General features: G+C 38.0%; 1 protein-coding gene across 1 annotated transcript in view; it reads left to right on the top strand.

The window, feature by feature from the left end:
* Positions 1 to 11,034, top strand: part of GAB3 (GRB2 associated binding protein 3) — a gene marked incomplete at its 3' end in the record, with an annotated part of 99,424 nt that extends 88,390 nt beyond the window's left edge. Inside the window, exons 5-9 of the mRNA XM_080909705.1 lie at positions 177 to 384; positions 4,097 to 4,178; positions 5,963 to 6,131; positions 9,719 to 9,835; positions 10,918 to 11,034. Coding sequence (XP_080765831.1) covers positions 177 to 384; positions 4,097 to 4,178; positions 5,963 to 6,131; positions 9,719 to 9,835; positions 10,918 to 11,034 — 693 coding nt within the window. The remainder of the gene's footprint in view (positions 1 to 176; positions 385 to 4,096; positions 4,179 to 5,962; positions 6,132 to 9,718; positions 9,836 to 10,917) is intronic.
* Positions 11,035 to 17,932: the final 6,898 nt, after the last annotated feature.

Here is a 17,932-nt window from a genome sequence, read left to right as displayed (position 1 = left end):
CATCTATCCTCATGTAAGTTCAGAGGCTTTAACTAGATCCTTGTGCAGTTTTCCCGTGGAAATTTGGAGTTCCTTTGGGGTAATTTGGAAACTGTATCACAGCTGTATTACCTACTAGTAGCAGTTTGTATTTTTATGGTTTATAGTTCCCAACCTATACTCGCTCTGTCTTGCAGCCATGTATGCTTTCGCTGATGTATCCCACAGATTCACCCAGTGCTGAAGAGAGTTATGTGCCCATGAGCCCCAAAGGTACTGCTTCTGAACATAGACCCCACTACAGCCAGGAAGACTACATTCCAATGAGCTCAAGCATGCTGCCTGAGTTACCTGCAGACTTGGAGCCACCCCCAGTGAACAGAAATCTCAAGCCCCAGAGAAAGTGTAAGGCATTTGACTAAGACTACTGTGTTGGGTAGAGGGGCAAGCTCCTTCCTTATAATTATCAGAAATAAATAAATAGGGAAGAATTAAGAGACTCGGGTACTTTTTTAAAGATTTATTTATTTTGAGTATGTGAGTACACAGTCACTGACCTCAGACACACCAGAAGAGGGCATCAGATCCCATTACAGATGGTTGTGAGCCGCCATGTGGTTGCTGGGAATTGAACTCAGGCCCTCTGGAAGAGCAGTCAGTGCTCTTAACCACTGAGCCATCTCTACAGCCCTGGGATATTTTTTCCCATGATCTTTAAGATAAAAATAGTCAGGAGACACTAAGTTACTGTGGCTCTGCAACCTACAAAAACAAGTTCATTCCAGAGGGCATGTTTTTGCCTACTTCCATAATGAAGTACCAGGTGTAAGTGATGAGAAACCACCGGACATCTCATTTAAATAACACTAGAATGTAAAGTACTGGCCTTCTGGAAGGCCACAAATGGTCTTTGACAATTCCTTAATGTCCTTCATACTCAAGTACAATTTATAATTTTTGCTCTGTGCATACTGTACAATAGCAGAGGCAGAGTAGTAGTGGAGAACTTCAACTATGAACCATATAACTCCTGTGTACCCAGGGCATCTTTTAGCCCCTGTGTTACTACTCCCAGGCAGCCCTTCTGATAGAAAAAGGGAAAAGATAAATCAAAGTGAATTAAAAATTCTTTTGAGATTTTTTATGTATGTCGATATATTGCCTGCATTTATGTTTGTGTACCACATGAATTCAGTGTCCATGGAGGTCAAAAGTGTCCATCAAATCCCTTGGAACAGGAGTTACAGGTGCCTAAGTTGCTATGTAGGTGCTGGGAATAGAACCAAATTCTCTGAAAGAGCAGCAGGTGCTCTTAATTGTTGAACCATCTGTCCCTAAAAGTGAATTATTAACTTAATTCTTACCTTCATTCACTTGCCCAATAGGCTACATGATTACAAGGAAACATTTGGTGCACTGGCTAAGATTCCTGACATTCCATATGGTCTGCTTCTGCCTCTCATTGCTCTTAGAAATACAGCCCCATTCTGGTGGCTATGCCAAAATTTGCTGAGCCCTTACTCAGGTCTAGTCAATAGCAGGTATACCTTTTTGGTTGTAAGTCCACCACGTGTGTAGAGTGTTAGCCATGTATGCAACAGTATGTTAGGCACTGGATAGTATGCAGGAATAAAAATTGAGGAAGGTCTTTGGTTTGAGGATGAGGATTATATATCAAAATCACCTAGAAGAAGAAAAGAAGCATTGCAAAGTCAGTACTACATATAACAGACTCTGTCTTGTGGGGTACAGAGGAAATAACTAGCTATTCTATTCTGAAACAACACCAAACCATTTTATTTATTGGTTATTTTGTTTATTTGCATTTCAAATGTTATTATCTCCCTTCCCAGTTACCCCTTCAAAAAAAACCCATCTCAATCCCTCTCCTCGCCTCCACAAGAGTGCTCCCCCACTCACCAACCCACTCCCAGTCTACTGTCCTATCATTCCCCTACACTGGGGCATCAAGCCTTCACACAACCCAGGGCTTCCCCTCCGATTGATGCCAGACAATGCCATCCTCTACTACATATGCAGCTGGAGTCATGGGTCCCTTCATGTGTACTCGTTGGTTGGTAGTTAAGTCCCTGGGAGCTCTGGGATGTCTGGTTGGTTGATGCTGTTGTTCTTGCTATGGGGTGCAATCTTCAGTTTCTCCACCAACTCCTCCATTGGGATCACCATGCTCAATCCAATTGTTGGCTGCAATCATCTAGATCTGTATTGGAAAAGCTCTGATCAGGTTTCTATCAGCAAGCACTTCTAGGCATCACCAAGTGTCTGGGTTTGGTGGCTGCATATGGGATGGGGCAGAGATCCCCCAGTGCTATACACCTCTGTTCAGTTTCCTGACCATTTATATATCTTGCAGGTCTCCTCCTACATCTAATCCTGCCTCCCTTTTCCTCTCCTTCTCCTCTCTTCCTCCCAAGTCCCTCCCAACCTCAACTTCCCATGATTATTTTGTTTCCCATTCTAAGTAGGACTGAGACACCACACTTTGGTCTTTCCTTTTCTTGACCTTCGTATGGTCTGTAAGTTGTATCATGGGTATTCAGAGATTTTTTTTCCTAATATCCACTTATCAGTGAGTGGATACCATGTGTGTTCTTTTGTGACTGGGTTACCTCACTCAGGATGATATTTTCTAGTTCCATCCACTTGCCTAGGAATTTCATGTAGTCATTGTTTCTAATAGCTAAGTAGTACTCCACTGTGTAAATGTACCAAACTTTTTGTATCCATTTTTTCTGGTGAGGGACATCTGAGTTCTTTCCAGCTTCTGACTAAAGTAAATAAGGCTATTATGAACATAATACAATAGGTGTCTTTGTTATATGTTGGAGCATCTTTTGAGTATATGCTCAGGAACAGTATAGCTGGGTCCTCAGGTAGTACTATGTCCAATTTCCTGTGGAACCACCAGACTGATTTTCAGAGTGGTTATACTAGCTTACAATCTCACCAACAGTGGGGGAGTGTTCCTCTTTCTCCATATCCTCACCAGCATCTACTGTCATCTGAGTTTTTTATCTTAGTCATTCTAAGTGGTGTGAGATGGAATCTCAGGTCATTTTGATTTTAAACCATGGATCAGACTTAGAGATAAAGACTTGGTAGGTTAGGGGAAAGGATGGACAGTAAGAACAGATGAGCTGTTGGGATAAATATTGGAGTTCATCTAGGAAAATACAGACGGTAAAGCCTTAAGACAGATGATTGGTGTCATGCTACTAGGAGAACCTTCCTCGTTAGGGACTTTATTCATGTGTTCCCCTCTCCTCAGCCCAGACAGTTACCTATGCCCATGATACCTGAGAAAATAATTGGGCAGCAGGAAGGTCTCTGTCAGTATGTCTTTCTGCATGTGTCATTTAGTGGAGGAAATAGATACCAATGCAGTCAAATCAGTCATTGAGGCAAATACTAAGTACAGAGGCTGCTGCCTTGAGAAAGCCAAAAGAAAACCCTGCCATTTGGGATCATAGTCTAGACTTTGATCAAATAATCACAGATATTATTTCATCATAAACCCTGGGAGGAGTCATGGATTGTAAGCAAACAAAAGAATGAGGCCTGTGATGAGGGATCTGAGACAGCCTGGAGGCCAGAGGCCACCCAAAGCATGGGACATTGAACTGAGATGTGAAGATAAGTAACTGAACAACAACATGAAGGAGAATATTTTGGGTGGGAGGACCAGTAGGTAGATACATGGAGACTAGAACCTGGTGATCATCTCTGCCTCTTGTCTGGAATATATTGATCTTCCAGAAGCTACAAATTTCTGTAAATTTGGTTAATATTGTGTTTCTACCACTTGATTCATGACCGATAGACTGAGACTCCAATAACTGTATATTGACTAAATGCATGTTTTCATTGTTTTTGACTTCTAATGTCATAAGGCCACTTGTTCAATAGTTGTTCATATCCCCAGGGAATCAGGCAAGTGTGGAATGTTGAAATTCTCACTCATTACTAGTAATTCCTGTTAGTACATTTGAATTTGGCATGTAAAGAAAGTGGACTTTGAAAGCTTTTACAGTCTTTAGATTCTCTGCTTAATGTTCCTGAGTGCTAACCATAATGAATACTGTGCACTGGTTTTTAGCACGGCCACCTCCCTTGGACCTGAGAAACCTTTCCACCATCCGAGAACACACATCTCTAACCAGGACTCACACTATGCCTTGGTAAGCCTCAGACCTTGGGTCTCTTGTGGTTAGAATTCATTTCATCTTCTTTAAGAGAGCTAAAGGAGGAGTTGGTCTTACTATCAAGAGCCACAAGTGGTTTCTCCACTACAAAGGAAGGTGTGTGACTGAGTTTCTTTGGATTTTAAGGCCCAGAAATTGAACAGTGTTAAGAACTTCTGTCTCTTCCTGCTGTACCTGTTCTCTAAAGAACTCTTTTGTTACATGATCTTGCTCTGTATTAGTCAGGGTTCTCTAAAGAAACAGAACTGATAAAATTAATATGTATATATTAGATGTGGTGTTTGTTAGAATGGCTTACAGGCTATGGGCCATGTTATTCCAACATGCTGTCTCCCAGTGGGAAGGCCAGGAATCCAGTAGTCTATGATACTGGGTGTCTTAACAGTCCAAATCTGGTACTGAAATCTCAGGGAATTCCCAGAGGGATACTGATCTTCAGTCTACATCAGAATCCCATCGAAGTAGGTTATAACACCAATGAAGGAATGCCCCAGGAATAAGATAGATGAAATTGTCAGTGAGAAGAAAGGCAAGCAAGCAAAAGGCAAAAGCTTTTATCTTCCACATTTTTTATGTGAGATGTTGTCAGAAGGTGTTGCAGATTTAGGGTAGATCTTTCCCTCTCAATGATCCAATAAAGACGTCTCTTGAGTAGGCCCAGCTACTTTGTTTTTAGTTGATTCCAGATGTAGTCACATTGACAACAAAAATTATCACATACTCCAGACTTGTTTGCATGTTTCAATTCCAGCATCAATAAAGATAGACTCTTTCTTGATCCAAATGCAGATATTCAAGGGAGACAAAATTATGGCATTCTGTCAGACTGGAATTACTCCTGCCACAGAGTACACAGATAGCACTACTAACTAGGGTTCTAGAAGCTTAACTTAATGAATCATTTCTGAGAAAAGAATTTTTAGAGAAAGTGGGATAGCGTATAACCTGGATAAATAAACCTGAACACATCGGTGCCTGCTCATCTTACTTTCTTGAAGGTGCGTTTTCTGAATCTCAGGTTAATTCAGGAATTTCCAGTCACACAATAAATGCCACAGGACATGGAACCTTTTTTGAGATAGGGACTGGTTGGCCTGGAGCTCACAATCTAGACCAGGAAGGCCCCTTGAACTCCCAGAAATCTTTCTGTCTCTTTGTACCAAGTTCTGGGATCAAATAAAGGTAAAAGCATATACCACCCTACCCATGTGGAGAGGCTAACAATGTAAAGAATTCTTCAGAGAGCTTTATTTCCAAGCCAAACTGCAGATACACTTATCCTGTTCTTATGTCTTAGGGGGAAGAGGGAAATTATATATTGTCTCTTTTTATTTTGTCAGATGATGAGTACACTTTCTTATTTCTCCTGTCTAGTTTAGAAACAAAAATACATTAAGGAAGTGGGGAGGGTTTTTTGTTGTTTGGTTGGTTAATTAGATTTTGCTTTGGAGTATTTGTTTTTATTCTGACAACTAGGTACCATTATTACTTTGGGGAATTTTTGTTAATTTGTTGTTTGCTAAATAAATGCATTTGTCTATGTTACTTGGAAGGTTTACAGAAAAGCAGTTGGGAAGCATTTGCTCCAGAGTGGGACAGGGCTGCTGGGAAGTGTCTTCTTCTAGAATTGTTTGGGTCAAAAGGAAGCTATATCTGGAAGGAGAGGGCTCAAATCCCACAGGTCTCTGTCTGTTCCTGGCTATGTTTCAAAGCAGCTGTAAGACATTGCATTGACCTCATCTGTATTTTTTTTGTCTTAGCAATCAAACCAGCTTTCTCTCTCCACAAAAAAATAGTATTAATTCTGCAAGATTTTTTGCAACTCCTTCAAAAGAAGAAAAAGAAAAAGAAGAAGGAGGAGGAGGAGGAGAAGGAGGAGGAGAAGGAGAAGAAGGAGAAGAAGAAGGAGAAGAAAGCTATACAAAAATGGTAATTTTGTGGGTTTTGTGTGTTAGTGTGTGTGTGTTCTTTTTCTTCTCTAAATCTATAATCCTGCGAGTTCATTATGCTGAAAGCACATTCCTCAAAAGTCTCTGTGCAGTCATAAAGCATAGCTGATAATAAAACCAGGCCACCATTTTTTTTAGATTGGGAGAAAATCAATTTGAAGCTCATTTCCTTCTTTCCTTTTCTTTTTTTAATGTGTGTATTTTAAGTGTATGCATGTATATAGTGTAAAATCAATTTGAAGCTCATTTACTCCTTTCCTTTTCTTTAATGAGTATTTTAAGTGTATGCATGTATATAGTGTGTACATGTATGTAATATAAGTAGTTATGTATGCATATTGGGTAATGTGCACAAGTGAGTGTTCCACTACCTCTATTCTCTCTCCCTCACTGTCCCTATCTCTCTGTCTCTGTCTGTCTCTGTCTCTCTCTCTGTCTCTCTCTCTCTCTGTCTCTCCCTCCCCCATCTCTCTCCTCGATTTTTATTAATTTTAGGATTGGCTAGGCTATCAGGCTAGAAACTTTCAGGGATTCATCTGTCTTCTCCCCAGCAAGTACCTGAACTACAGATCTATGTAATTTTGCCTTGATTTTATGTGGGTTCTGGAGATCTGAACTCAGACCCTAACATTTGAATGCAAAGCACTTTATCTACTGAGCCACTCCTTAACAACTTAAAGTTGGTTTTCTTTCTTTATTTTTTTAAAACAACTTTATTTTAAAAAACAAAGATAAATGTACAAATTTTACACATTTTTGCATAAAAGTATAAGAATACATTTTTGTCAGTGATTGTTTTTTTTTTAAAGGTTTGATAGTGTGCATTCAGATCTTACTAGTTACAATGAGTATAAAGTACATGTAAAACAGGATATAACCTGGAATTAGGCAAAGTTTTCTTGGTGTGTAAGGATTAAGCATAATGGTTTTTTCTTTTCTTTTCTTGAACTTCATATAGTCTGTGAGTTGTTTCTGGGGTGTTCAGAGCTTTCTGGGGTTAGTATCCAATTATCAGTGACTGCATATTATGTCTGTTCTTTTGTGACTGTGTTATCTCACTCAGGAAGATATTCTCTAGATGCATCCATTTTCTTAAGAATTTCATAAAGTCATTGTTTCTGGTAGCTGAGTAGTACTCCATTGTGTAAATGTACCACAATTTTTGTATCCATTCATCTACTGAAGGACATCTGGGTTCTTTCCAGATTCTGGCTATTATAAATAGAGCTGCAATGAACATTGTGGTGCATGTGTCTTTGTTGTATGTTGGAGCTTCTCTGGGTATATGCCCAGAAGTGGAATAGCTGGATCTTCAGGTAGTACTATGTCCAATTTTCTGAGGAATGGCCAGACTGATTTCCAGAGTGGTTGTACCAGTTTACAACCCCACCAAGAGTGTAGAAGTGTTCCTCTTTCTCCACATCCTCACCAGCATCTGCTGTCATCTGAATTTTTGATCTTGGCCAATCTGACTGGTATGAGGTGAAATCTCAGGGTTGTTTTGATTTGCATTTCCCTGATGGCTAAGGATGCTGAGCACTTCCTTAGATGTTTCTCAGGCATTCGATATTCCTCAATTGAGAACTTTTTGTTTAGCTCTGTACCCAATATTTTTATTGAACAACTTTATTTTTAAAAACAAAGATAAATGTAAATTTTTAAGCATTTTTGCATAAAAGTATGCGAATACATTTTTGTCAGTGCTTGGCTTTTTTTTAAGGTTTGATAGTGTGCATTAAGATCTTACTAGTTACAATGAGCATAAAGTACATGTAAAACAGGATGTAACCCAGAATTAGTCAAACTTTTCTTGGTGTGTAAGGATTAAGCATAATGGTTTTTCTTTTCTTTTTTCTTTCCTTGAACTTCACACAGTCTGTGAGTTGTTTCTGGGGTGTTCAGAGCTTTCTGGGGTTAGTATCCAATTATCAGTGTATTTCAATCTTCTTATATATTGAGGCTTGTTTTGTGACCGATTATATGGTCAATTTTGGAGATGGTGCTGTGAGGTGCTGAGAAGAAGGTGTATTCTTTTGTTTTAGGATGAAATGTTCTGTAGATGTCTATTAGTTACAATTGGTTCATAACCACTGCTAGTGACTGACTTCTTCCTGGTAGTGTGTCTTGAAGACTTCATTGACAATGCTGTCTCTTCATATTTGAGACTTTCTGTTGTTTCCACCAGTGTATCTGCATTAATATTTTAGCAGATAAACTGAATATGACTCCATAAGAAGCTGAAAGATAGATTGTGAATTTGATTAGAAATGTGAGGTTGAATGCCAAGATTGAATCTAAACTAGGCCATGTGGTAATGGGCAACAATGCAGTCTCACCGTACCAGCAAGTGATTGAAAAGAATAAGTCTTTCTTTTAGAAGCCAAATGTTGGCCATGAATATTGAAAAGATACATAATCAGAACAGTATATCAGATTATCCCAAATGGGCAACCCAAGATTCTGGCTTTTATTAAAGGACTATAAAGAAAAGGAGAAAAAGGAATCAGTAGAAGACACAGTAACCATTGTGTATAAAGAATGAGGTACATTTTTAGAAGCAATTAACATGTTTGCTACAAATTTTGGACAACTTCAATAAAATTAGTTATGATTCATTTAAAAAATAAAATTAAAAAGAAATTAAAGTGTGTGTTTGTGTCTGTCTCCATTTCTGTCTGCCTGTCTTTCTCCCCCCCCCCCCACCGTGTGTGTGTGTGTGTGTGTGTGTGTCGGTCTGTCTTGTGGGAGAGAGTTATGTGCTCATAATTCTCATAATTACAGATCTTCCAGGAAGCCAGAGGCATGAGATTCATAACTTGGCCTTTCTCTCTGTAAGAGCAGTGGTATGCTTTTAATTGTTAAGCCAACTCTCCAGCCCCATATGTTAGTCTTCTGACCATTTGCTTTTAATGTTGTTTGGTTAGTTGAGTTTTGTTGTCATTTAGTTTTTGTTTTTGATACAGGGTCTTACCAGGTAGCCCTGACTCTCCTGGCATTCACTACACAGATCAGGCTGGCCTCAAATTCACAGAGATCCATCTGCCTCTGCCTCCCTAGTGCTGGGATTAAGGAATTATGCCACCAGTCTCAGCTTTGGCCATTCATTTTAAAATATGAGTGACAACAGCGATTTCATGTGACATTCTGAGAAAGCTATGACATGAAAGAAAGGGGTCAAAATAAATGGGAGAAAATATAATTGCTAGAAGGAAAAAACCTTCTAAAATTGTAATATTGCCAATACTCAGAAAAACTGAGTTATTAATATAATTCACCAGCATATCTATTATGTTAATTAAGAACCTTAACAGAAGTTCATGCTCCATCACCAAGAAGATCTGAATTTAGGTCCCCAGAACCCATATTGAAATATATGGACATAGTAACAGGTGCATCTAGCTTGCTGTACTGTGTTTGAAATGTAAACTTTTACTCAAAAGTGCAGGCTTCAGTTCACCCTCTTATGATCTGGTGTCAGCTGCTTGGATGAGGCCAAAACTAGCATTCTTTCTTAAATTCAACCTAGCTATTCATTATTTATCTCAATCTTGTGATGTTGGTTCCTAGGAGGAATACAGAACAGTCAATTCCCTGAGAAGCAGTACTCTTACTTGGGCAAAGAAATTTAGCTTGGATTATTTGGCCCTGGACTTCAATTCAATATCAGCAGCCCCTGTGCAGAAGGTAGGAACAGTTCCCAGGTGATTCTACTTCTACTTAGATTTTTCTAATGATCAAACCATGTGTATTTGCTTTAGATCTTAGAAATGCGAATATGTATAATCAAAATGTTAAAATTAACCTTAATCTTGCCACCCAAAGACAATGAAGTCTCAGTATATTTCCTTTTGAGTGCCTGTGTATAGAAGCATGTAATATTCATACTTCTAAAAATTATAGAAAAAAATCCTTAGGCAGAGATAATGATGGGGCACACCGGGCTCTTGGGGCAGAGGAAGTACTTGTTTAGGGAAAATTTAACAGTTTAGTCTATCTGGTTGTTAAGGAATGATGAAAGAAGCTTTAAGTTGAAGTGGATTTCAGTAGAGGTCCTTGAATGTAGTTTCAACTTCATTGGGTAGTATTCTTTTCTGTACAGTAGGGATCAGAAATAATACCACCTATTTCAAGGACTGTGAGGACTAAGTGATATTAGCTATTAACTGATAGCACTCACTTGACAGCAGCAGTCATAAATGGGTGATGGTATATGAGCAAGGGATGGTCATAATCCACACTAAGAATGTATTGTGTAGTATATACAAAGCAACTAATTGAACAGAGTTTATACAATGATTCCATTTGTGTATCTTCTTACATCCCAAACACTGTTCTGACATTGAAGTAAAGTCAGTGAGACAAGTTATAGTAATACGTTCAGAAGGCATATTTGTCAGTTTGAGTGGGCTTTCCACTCAAAGCAGAAAATTGTTGGTGCTTATAACCACAAAAGTACATTTATCTATCTATATTAAGAAAGAGTACTGTAGGCCAAGGCCTTTGTGTTACAGACAATCTTCAACCCAGAGGTCTTGGTAGAGGAAAGAAGAGAGGACTGAATTCCAGGATGCTTATTCTTAGTATCAGCACATATCACTTCTATTTCCATCTTATTGATCTAAGCAAATCAACTAACTAAAGAGATGCTTACAAAAATACATACACATATGTATCAAGTTTTTATAGGTAGAAGATAAAGCAAATATATCCTATCAAAGAATGTTTAAATTAAGATGAAATAAAAACTTTTTTTTCTTCCCTTTCAGAAACTTCTCCTTTCAGAAGAGCAAAGAGTAGACTATGTCCAAGTGGATGAGCAGAAGACACAAGCTCTCCAGAGTACCAAACAGGAATGGACAGATGAGAGACAGTCCAAAGTGTGAGAGGTGTGGGCTTGGGCAAAATGAGCAATGGGGAAGCTTGGGAATTCATTTGAAATTTCTTCATTAAAAATATACCAGTGGTCAGTATAGGGCAAAACCAACAGTAAATGTGTGGTTTAGGGGTGTCTTGGTAAAAACCTTTAGAAAACATATATGTTGAGTTCAAAGAGTCCAGTTCCCAATATGGCAGAGTGTATTGTTGCTGTAACAACAAAAGATGATAACCTTTTATCCAGTGCCAGCTCCTGTGGGGGCCACATGGCACTGCCGGACATCTTTACCTTAGCAGCTCCACGATGCCTCTAAGTACTCACAGACACCGGCTTCTTTTAACCCAGCCATAGTCCACTCCACCTACCCCAGCTGCTTCTGTTCCAAGTGATTCATGACTGCTCTAGAGTATTGTTTTCACTCACTTTCCCTTAGTGTGTTGTTGCCAAGCCTTACACACACATCCCAACTTATTGGCGGGCTTTGTGCATCCCGCTACTACACCCTTTGAACTCAATTAAGTCATCACACCAAAGAACACACCAAAATACTCTGATCCAATTAGTATAATATAATTTTCCCACCTAGATAAGTCAAATGATCTTATACAATTCTATCCCTTATAAAATATTCATAACAACCTCATCCATACAGAGACATGCCAAGAGAAACATCCACATGTGCTTCTATATTGCTTCCTTCTGAATCTCCTCCTTTCTCCTCCTCTTCTGTTTTATCATCACTTGTTCCCATGCACTCTCTACTGTCCAATTATGTATTGCCTTGACAACAACCTACAGTGTATACCAGAGGTTCATTTTTTTTTTCTTCTTGCATCAGGGCAAGATGAAAATGTTTTTTTTTTAATGTCATTTATTCAGGTAGTGTAGGAATAACAGAAAAGATTACAAAAATGTTTTTCCAAATACTGCTTTGTTAAAATTTTGTCCAATAAAGTATTTGGAGCAAAATTTGCAATCAGTAATTGATACTAACAGGTTGACACCATTTGCCTTCAGTATCCGAAATTGTGTTCTATCCCCTATACCTTGATTATAATAATAAATTATCCTAGCAAAGAGGACATAGAAATGGTCTTGTCACAATTCCTGAAGACATAGTTGAAGAGATCAAGTCTAGCAATGAATGGTGATAGTTACTTTTATATCTTGTTACACAAAAGATTTCATTGGGCCAATCATTTCTGTTCCCAATGCAATACTATTCCAATGATGGGTATCAGATCTGTCTAGATATTAGGGAGTGGAAAAAGTTGAAGTATAACTCCTTAGTAAAGGTTCCATGATGAGCATATCAGATGACATTAGTAGCAATGAAGACATGGCTTCAGTTTGCTATTCTGTTGTCATTGCCCTTTACCCAGGATGCTTTTACATGTATTGTCTTATAGTTTCCAAAAGATTTCAGAAGCAAAACACGCAGAGAATATTGCTCTCACTTTGAAGAAAAGAAAACTGAAAAGGAGAAGAATAAACATATTGCTCAAGATCACTCAGAACTGAGACACAAAATCAGGCTTAGTGTTGTCCAGACTTTCAGTTACAGGCTTATTCTTCTGGTCAGATGAAATCCAACAATTGAGTTAGTCTTGATCACCTGAAGGAAATACCTTCAGATATAAGATAAGCCTCACCTTTTCATGGTGCTCTGCATAAATGCTTTTGATATTTGAAAGGGAAATATTTCCAGTGAGGTACTCTGTATGATGTTTTAGTACCTCCTGGTGGCCACTTTAAAATTTATTCTTGACCACATAATCTATGTAATTAACATTTTTCTTGGCTTTGTGAGCTGACTGATACTGGCAGAGAAATTTTAGTACCACAGAGAAGACATACATTGTCGCTGGTTTGCCTATGTAAGACTCAAGCTTTTTTTACCATTTTAATTATTTTTTAAATAAATTGAACAAATTTATTTTAAAAAAAGGTAAATGTACAGATTTTAAGCATTTTTGCATAAAAGTATATGAATACATTTTTATTGAAAAACTTTATTTTAAAAAACAAAGATAAATGTAGAAATTTTAAGCATTTTTGCATAAAAGTATACGAATATATTTTTTAATGTTGTAATTAAGTATTTGTGGGTACATCTATATACATATATGTATATGAGTAACAGTACTATAGAAAAAGAGGCTATTAATTTGAGGGGATACGAGAGAAACTGGGAGGGGCTGTAGGGAGGAAAGGGGGGTGTGATACAGTTCTATTTTAATTAAAATATATTCTATTTTTTTTATTGAACTTCACACAGTCTGTGAGTTGTTTCTGGGGTGTTCAATGCTTTCTGGGGTTAGTATGCCATTATCAGTGACTGCATATTATGTCTGTTCTTTTGTGACTGTGTTATCTCACTCACGATGCTATTCTCTAGATGCATCCATTTTCTTAAGATTTTCATAAAGTCATTGTTTCTGATAGCTGAGTAGTACTCCATTGTGTAAAATGTACCACAATTTTTGTATACATCCATCTACGGGAGGAGATCTGGGTTCTTTCCAGCTTCTGACTATTATAAATAGAGCTGCAATGAACATTGTGGTGCATGTATCTTTGTTGTATGTTGGAGCGTCTCTGGGGTAAATGCCCAGAAGTGGAATAGCTGGGTCTTCAGGTAGTATTATGTCCATTTTTCTGAGGAACCGCCAGACTGATTTCCAGAGTGTTTGTATCAGTTTACAACCCCACCAAGAGTGGAGAAGTGTTCCTCTTTCTCCACATCCTTGCCAGCATCTGTTGTCATCTGAGTTTGGACCTTGGCCAATCTGACTGGTGTGAGGTGGAATCTCAGGGTTGTTTTGATTTGCATTTCCCTGATAGCTAAGGATGTTGAGTACTTCCTTAGATGTTTCTCAGGCATTCAATAATCCTCAACTGAGAACTTTTTGTTTAAGTCTGTACCCCATTTTTAATAGGGTTGTTTGATTCTCTGGTGTCTAACTTCTTGAGATCTTTTTATACCTTGGATATTACGCCTCTATCTGATGTGGGGTTGGTAAATATCTTTTCCCACTCTGTTGGCTGCCATTTTGTTTTCTTGGCAGTGTCCTTACCCTTACAGAAACTTTGCAATCTTATTAAGTCCCATTTGTCAATCTTTGACCTTAGAGCACAAGCCATTGGTGTTCTGTTTAGGAAATTTTCTCCTGTGCTATGAGTTCTAAAGTTTTCCCTCCTTTCTCATCTAATAGTTTCAGTGTACCTGGTTTAATGTGGAGATCTTTGATCCACTTGCACTTGAGCTTTGTACAAGGAGATAAGAAAGGGTCTATTTTCATTCTTCTGCATGCTGAGTGCCAGTTGGACCAACACTATTTGTTGAATAGGCTGTCCTTTTACCATTGAATGTTTACAGCTCCTTTGGCAAAAATCAGGTAACCATATATATGAGGGCTCATTTCTGGATCTTCTATTCTATTCCATTGATCCACGTGCCTATTTCTGTACCAGTACCATGCAGTTTTCAGCACAATTGCCTTGTAATATAGCTTGAGGTCAGGGATAGTGATTCCTGCAGATATTTTGTTGTTGTTGAGGATGGATTTCAATATTCTAGGTCTTTTGTTATTCAAGATAAATTGCACATTGCTCTTTCCAACTCAATGAAGAACTGGGTTGGAATTTTGATGGAAATTGCATTGAATCTGTAGACTGATTTTGGTAAGACGGCCATTTTTACAATGTTGATTCTTCCAATCCATGAGCATGGGAGATCTTTCCATTTTCTGAGACCTTCCTCCATTTTGTTCTTTAGAGGTTTGAAGTTCTTGTCATACAGGTCCTTCACTTGCTTAGTTTGAGTCACACCAAGGTATTTCATAGTTTTTGTGACTATTGTGAGGGTATCTTTTCCCTAATTTTGTTCTCCACATGTTTGTCCTTTGAATATAGGAAGGCTACTGATATGTTTGAGTTAATTTTATACCCAGCCACTTTGCTGAACTTGTTTATGAACTGTAGGAGTTTTCTGGTGGAATTTGTGGGGTCACTTAAGTACACTATCATGTCATCTGCAAATAGTGATGTTTTTACTTCCTCCTTTCCAATTTGTATCCCTTTTATTTCCTTTTCTGTCAAATTCTCTGGCCAGGACTTCTAGTACTATATTGAATAGGTAGGGGGAGAGTGGGCAGCCTTGTCGAGTCCCTGATTTTAGTTGGATTGCTTCAAGTTTCTCACCATTAAGTTTGATGTTGGCTCTTGGTTTGCTGTATATTGCTTTTATTATATTTAGGTGTGGGCCTTGGATTCCTGTTCTTTCCAAGACTTTTAACATGAAGGGGTGTTGAATTTTGTCAAATGTTTTCTCAGCATCTAATGAGATGACCATGTCATTTTTTTCTTTGAGTTTGTTTATATTGCGGATTACAACATTGATGGATTTCCGTATTTTAAACCACCCCTGCATCCCAGGGTTGATGCCTACTTGATCATGCTGAATGATTTTTTTGATGTGTTCTTGGATTCGGTTTGCAAGGATTTTGTTGAGTATTTTTGCATCAATATTCATAAGTGAGATTGGTCTGAGGTTCTCTTTCCTTGTCGGGTCTCTGTGTGGTTTAGGAACGAGTGGTAGTGTAGCCTCAAAAAATGACTTAAGCAGTCTTCCATCTCATTTTATTTTGTGGAATAGTTTGGAGAGTATTGGTATTATGTCGTCAATAAATGTCTGAATAAATTCTGCACTAAACCCATCTAGACCTGGGCTTTTTTTGGTTGTGAGGCTTTTGATGACTGCCTCTATTTCTTAAGGTATTATGGGATTATTTATATGGTTTACATGGTCCTGATTTAACTTTCGTATCTTGTATCTGTCTAGGAATTCATCTATTTCCTCCAGATTTTCCAGCTTTGTTGAGTATAGGCTTTTGTAGTAGGATCTGATGATTTCTTGAATTTCCTCAGTTTCAGTCGTTATTTCTCCACTGTCCTTTCTGATTTTGTTAATTTGGATACTCTCTCTTTGCCCTCTAGTTAGTCTGGCTAAGGGTTTATCAATCTTGTTAATTTTCTCAAAGAACCAGCTCTTGGTTTTTTTTGATTCTTTCAATGGTTCTTTTTGTTTCTATTTGGTCTATTTCTGCCCTAAGTTTGATTATTTCTTGCAGTCTACTCCTCTTGGGTCTATCTGCTTCCCTTTTTCTAGAGCTTTCAGCTGTGCTGTCAAGTTGCTGATGTATTCTCTCTCCAGTTTCTTTTCCGAAGCACTCAGAGCTAGGAGTTTTCCTCTCAGTACTGCTTTCATTGCATTCCATAGGTTTGGATATGATGTGTTTTGTTTTCATTGAATTCTAGAAAATCCTTAATTTCTTTCTTTATTTCTTCTTTGACTCTGATATCGTTTAATAGAGCATTGTTTAGTTTCCATGTGTTTGTGGGCTTTTTCTTTTTATTAAAGACCATGGTGATCTGAAAGGATGCATGGGAATATTTCAATCTTCTTATATCTATTGAGTCTTGTTTTGTGACCAATTATGTGGTCAATTTTGGAGAAGGTGCCGTGAGGTGCTGAGAATAACTTGTATTCTTTTGTTTTAGGGTGATATGTTTTGTAGATATCTATTAATTCCAGTTCATTCATAACCTCTGCTAGTTTTACAGTGTTCTTGTTCAGTTATTGTTACCATGATCTGTCCATTGGTTAGAGTGGGGTATTGAGGTCTCCCACTATTATTGTGTGGGGTGGAATGTATTTTTTGAACTTTAGTAGGGTTTCTTTTATAATATTTGTGCTTTTGTGTTTGGTGCATATATGTTAAGGATTGAGAGTGCCTCCTCACAAATTTCCCCTGTAATGAGTAAAAATTGTCCTTTCTTATCTTTTTTGATAACTTTTGGTTGAGAAACCTACTTTATTTCATATTAGAATGGCCACTCCAACCTTCTTCTTGGGGCCATCTGCTTGAACATTTTTTTCTCCGACCTTTCACTCTGAGATAGTTTCTGTCTTTGTCTCTGAGATGAGTTTCCTTTATGTAGCAAATTGCTGGGTTTTGTTTATGTATCCAGTCTGATAGCTTATGTCTTTTTATTGGGGAATTGAGTCCATTTATGTTAACAGATATTAAGGAATAGTGGTTGCTGTTTCCTGCTATTTTTGCTTTTGGAGGTTGAATTGTGCCTGTATGTCTTTCTTCTTTTGGTTTACTTACTTAAGAGTTTTTTTGTTTTTATTAGGATGTAGTTCCTCTCATTTTATTGGGTTTTCCTCCTATAATTCTTTGTAGTGCTGGGTTCATTGTCAGATATTGTGTAAATTTAGTTTTGTTTTGGAATATCTTAGTCTCTCAATCTATGGTGATTGAGAGTTTTGCTGGGTATTGCAGCTTTGGCTGACACTTGTGCTCTCTTAGGGTCTGCATGAATTCTATCCAGGCTCTTCTAGCTTTCATAGTCTCTGTTGAGAAATTGGGTGTGATTCTGATTAGTCTGCCTTTATATGTTACATGACCTTTTTTCCTTACTGCTTTTAGTATTCTCTCTTTGCTTTGGGCACTTAGTGTTTTAACTATTATGTGTCAATAGGAATTTCTTTTCCAGTCCAAGCTTTTTGGAGTTCTGTAGGCTTGTCTTATGCTCATGGTCATCTCATTCTTAAGGGTAGGGAAGTTTTCTTCTACAATTTGGTTGAAGATATTTACTGTGCCTCTTAGTTGATATTCTTCTCCCTCTTCTATTCCTATTATCCTTAGGTTTGGTCTTCTCATTGTGTCCGGGATCTCCTGGACATTTTGGGTTAGGAGATTTCTGGTTTTTGCATCTTCTCTGGCTGTTTTGTCTATGCTTTTCATGTTGTCTTCGGGCCCCCGAGATTCTCTCTTCCATCTCTTGTAGTCATTTGGAAATGCTTGCATCTGTGACTTCTGATTTCTTTTTTAGGT

Source organism: Micromys minutus, assembly GCF_963924665.1.
Source record: "Micromys minutus genome assembly, chromosome: X".
Taxonomy (NCBI): Eukaryota; Metazoa; Chordata; class Mammalia; order Rodentia; family Muridae; genus Micromys; species Micromys minutus.
The sequence above is the reverse complement of the archived record's forward strand: the minus strand, read 5'-3'. Positions and strand labels throughout refer to the sequence as shown.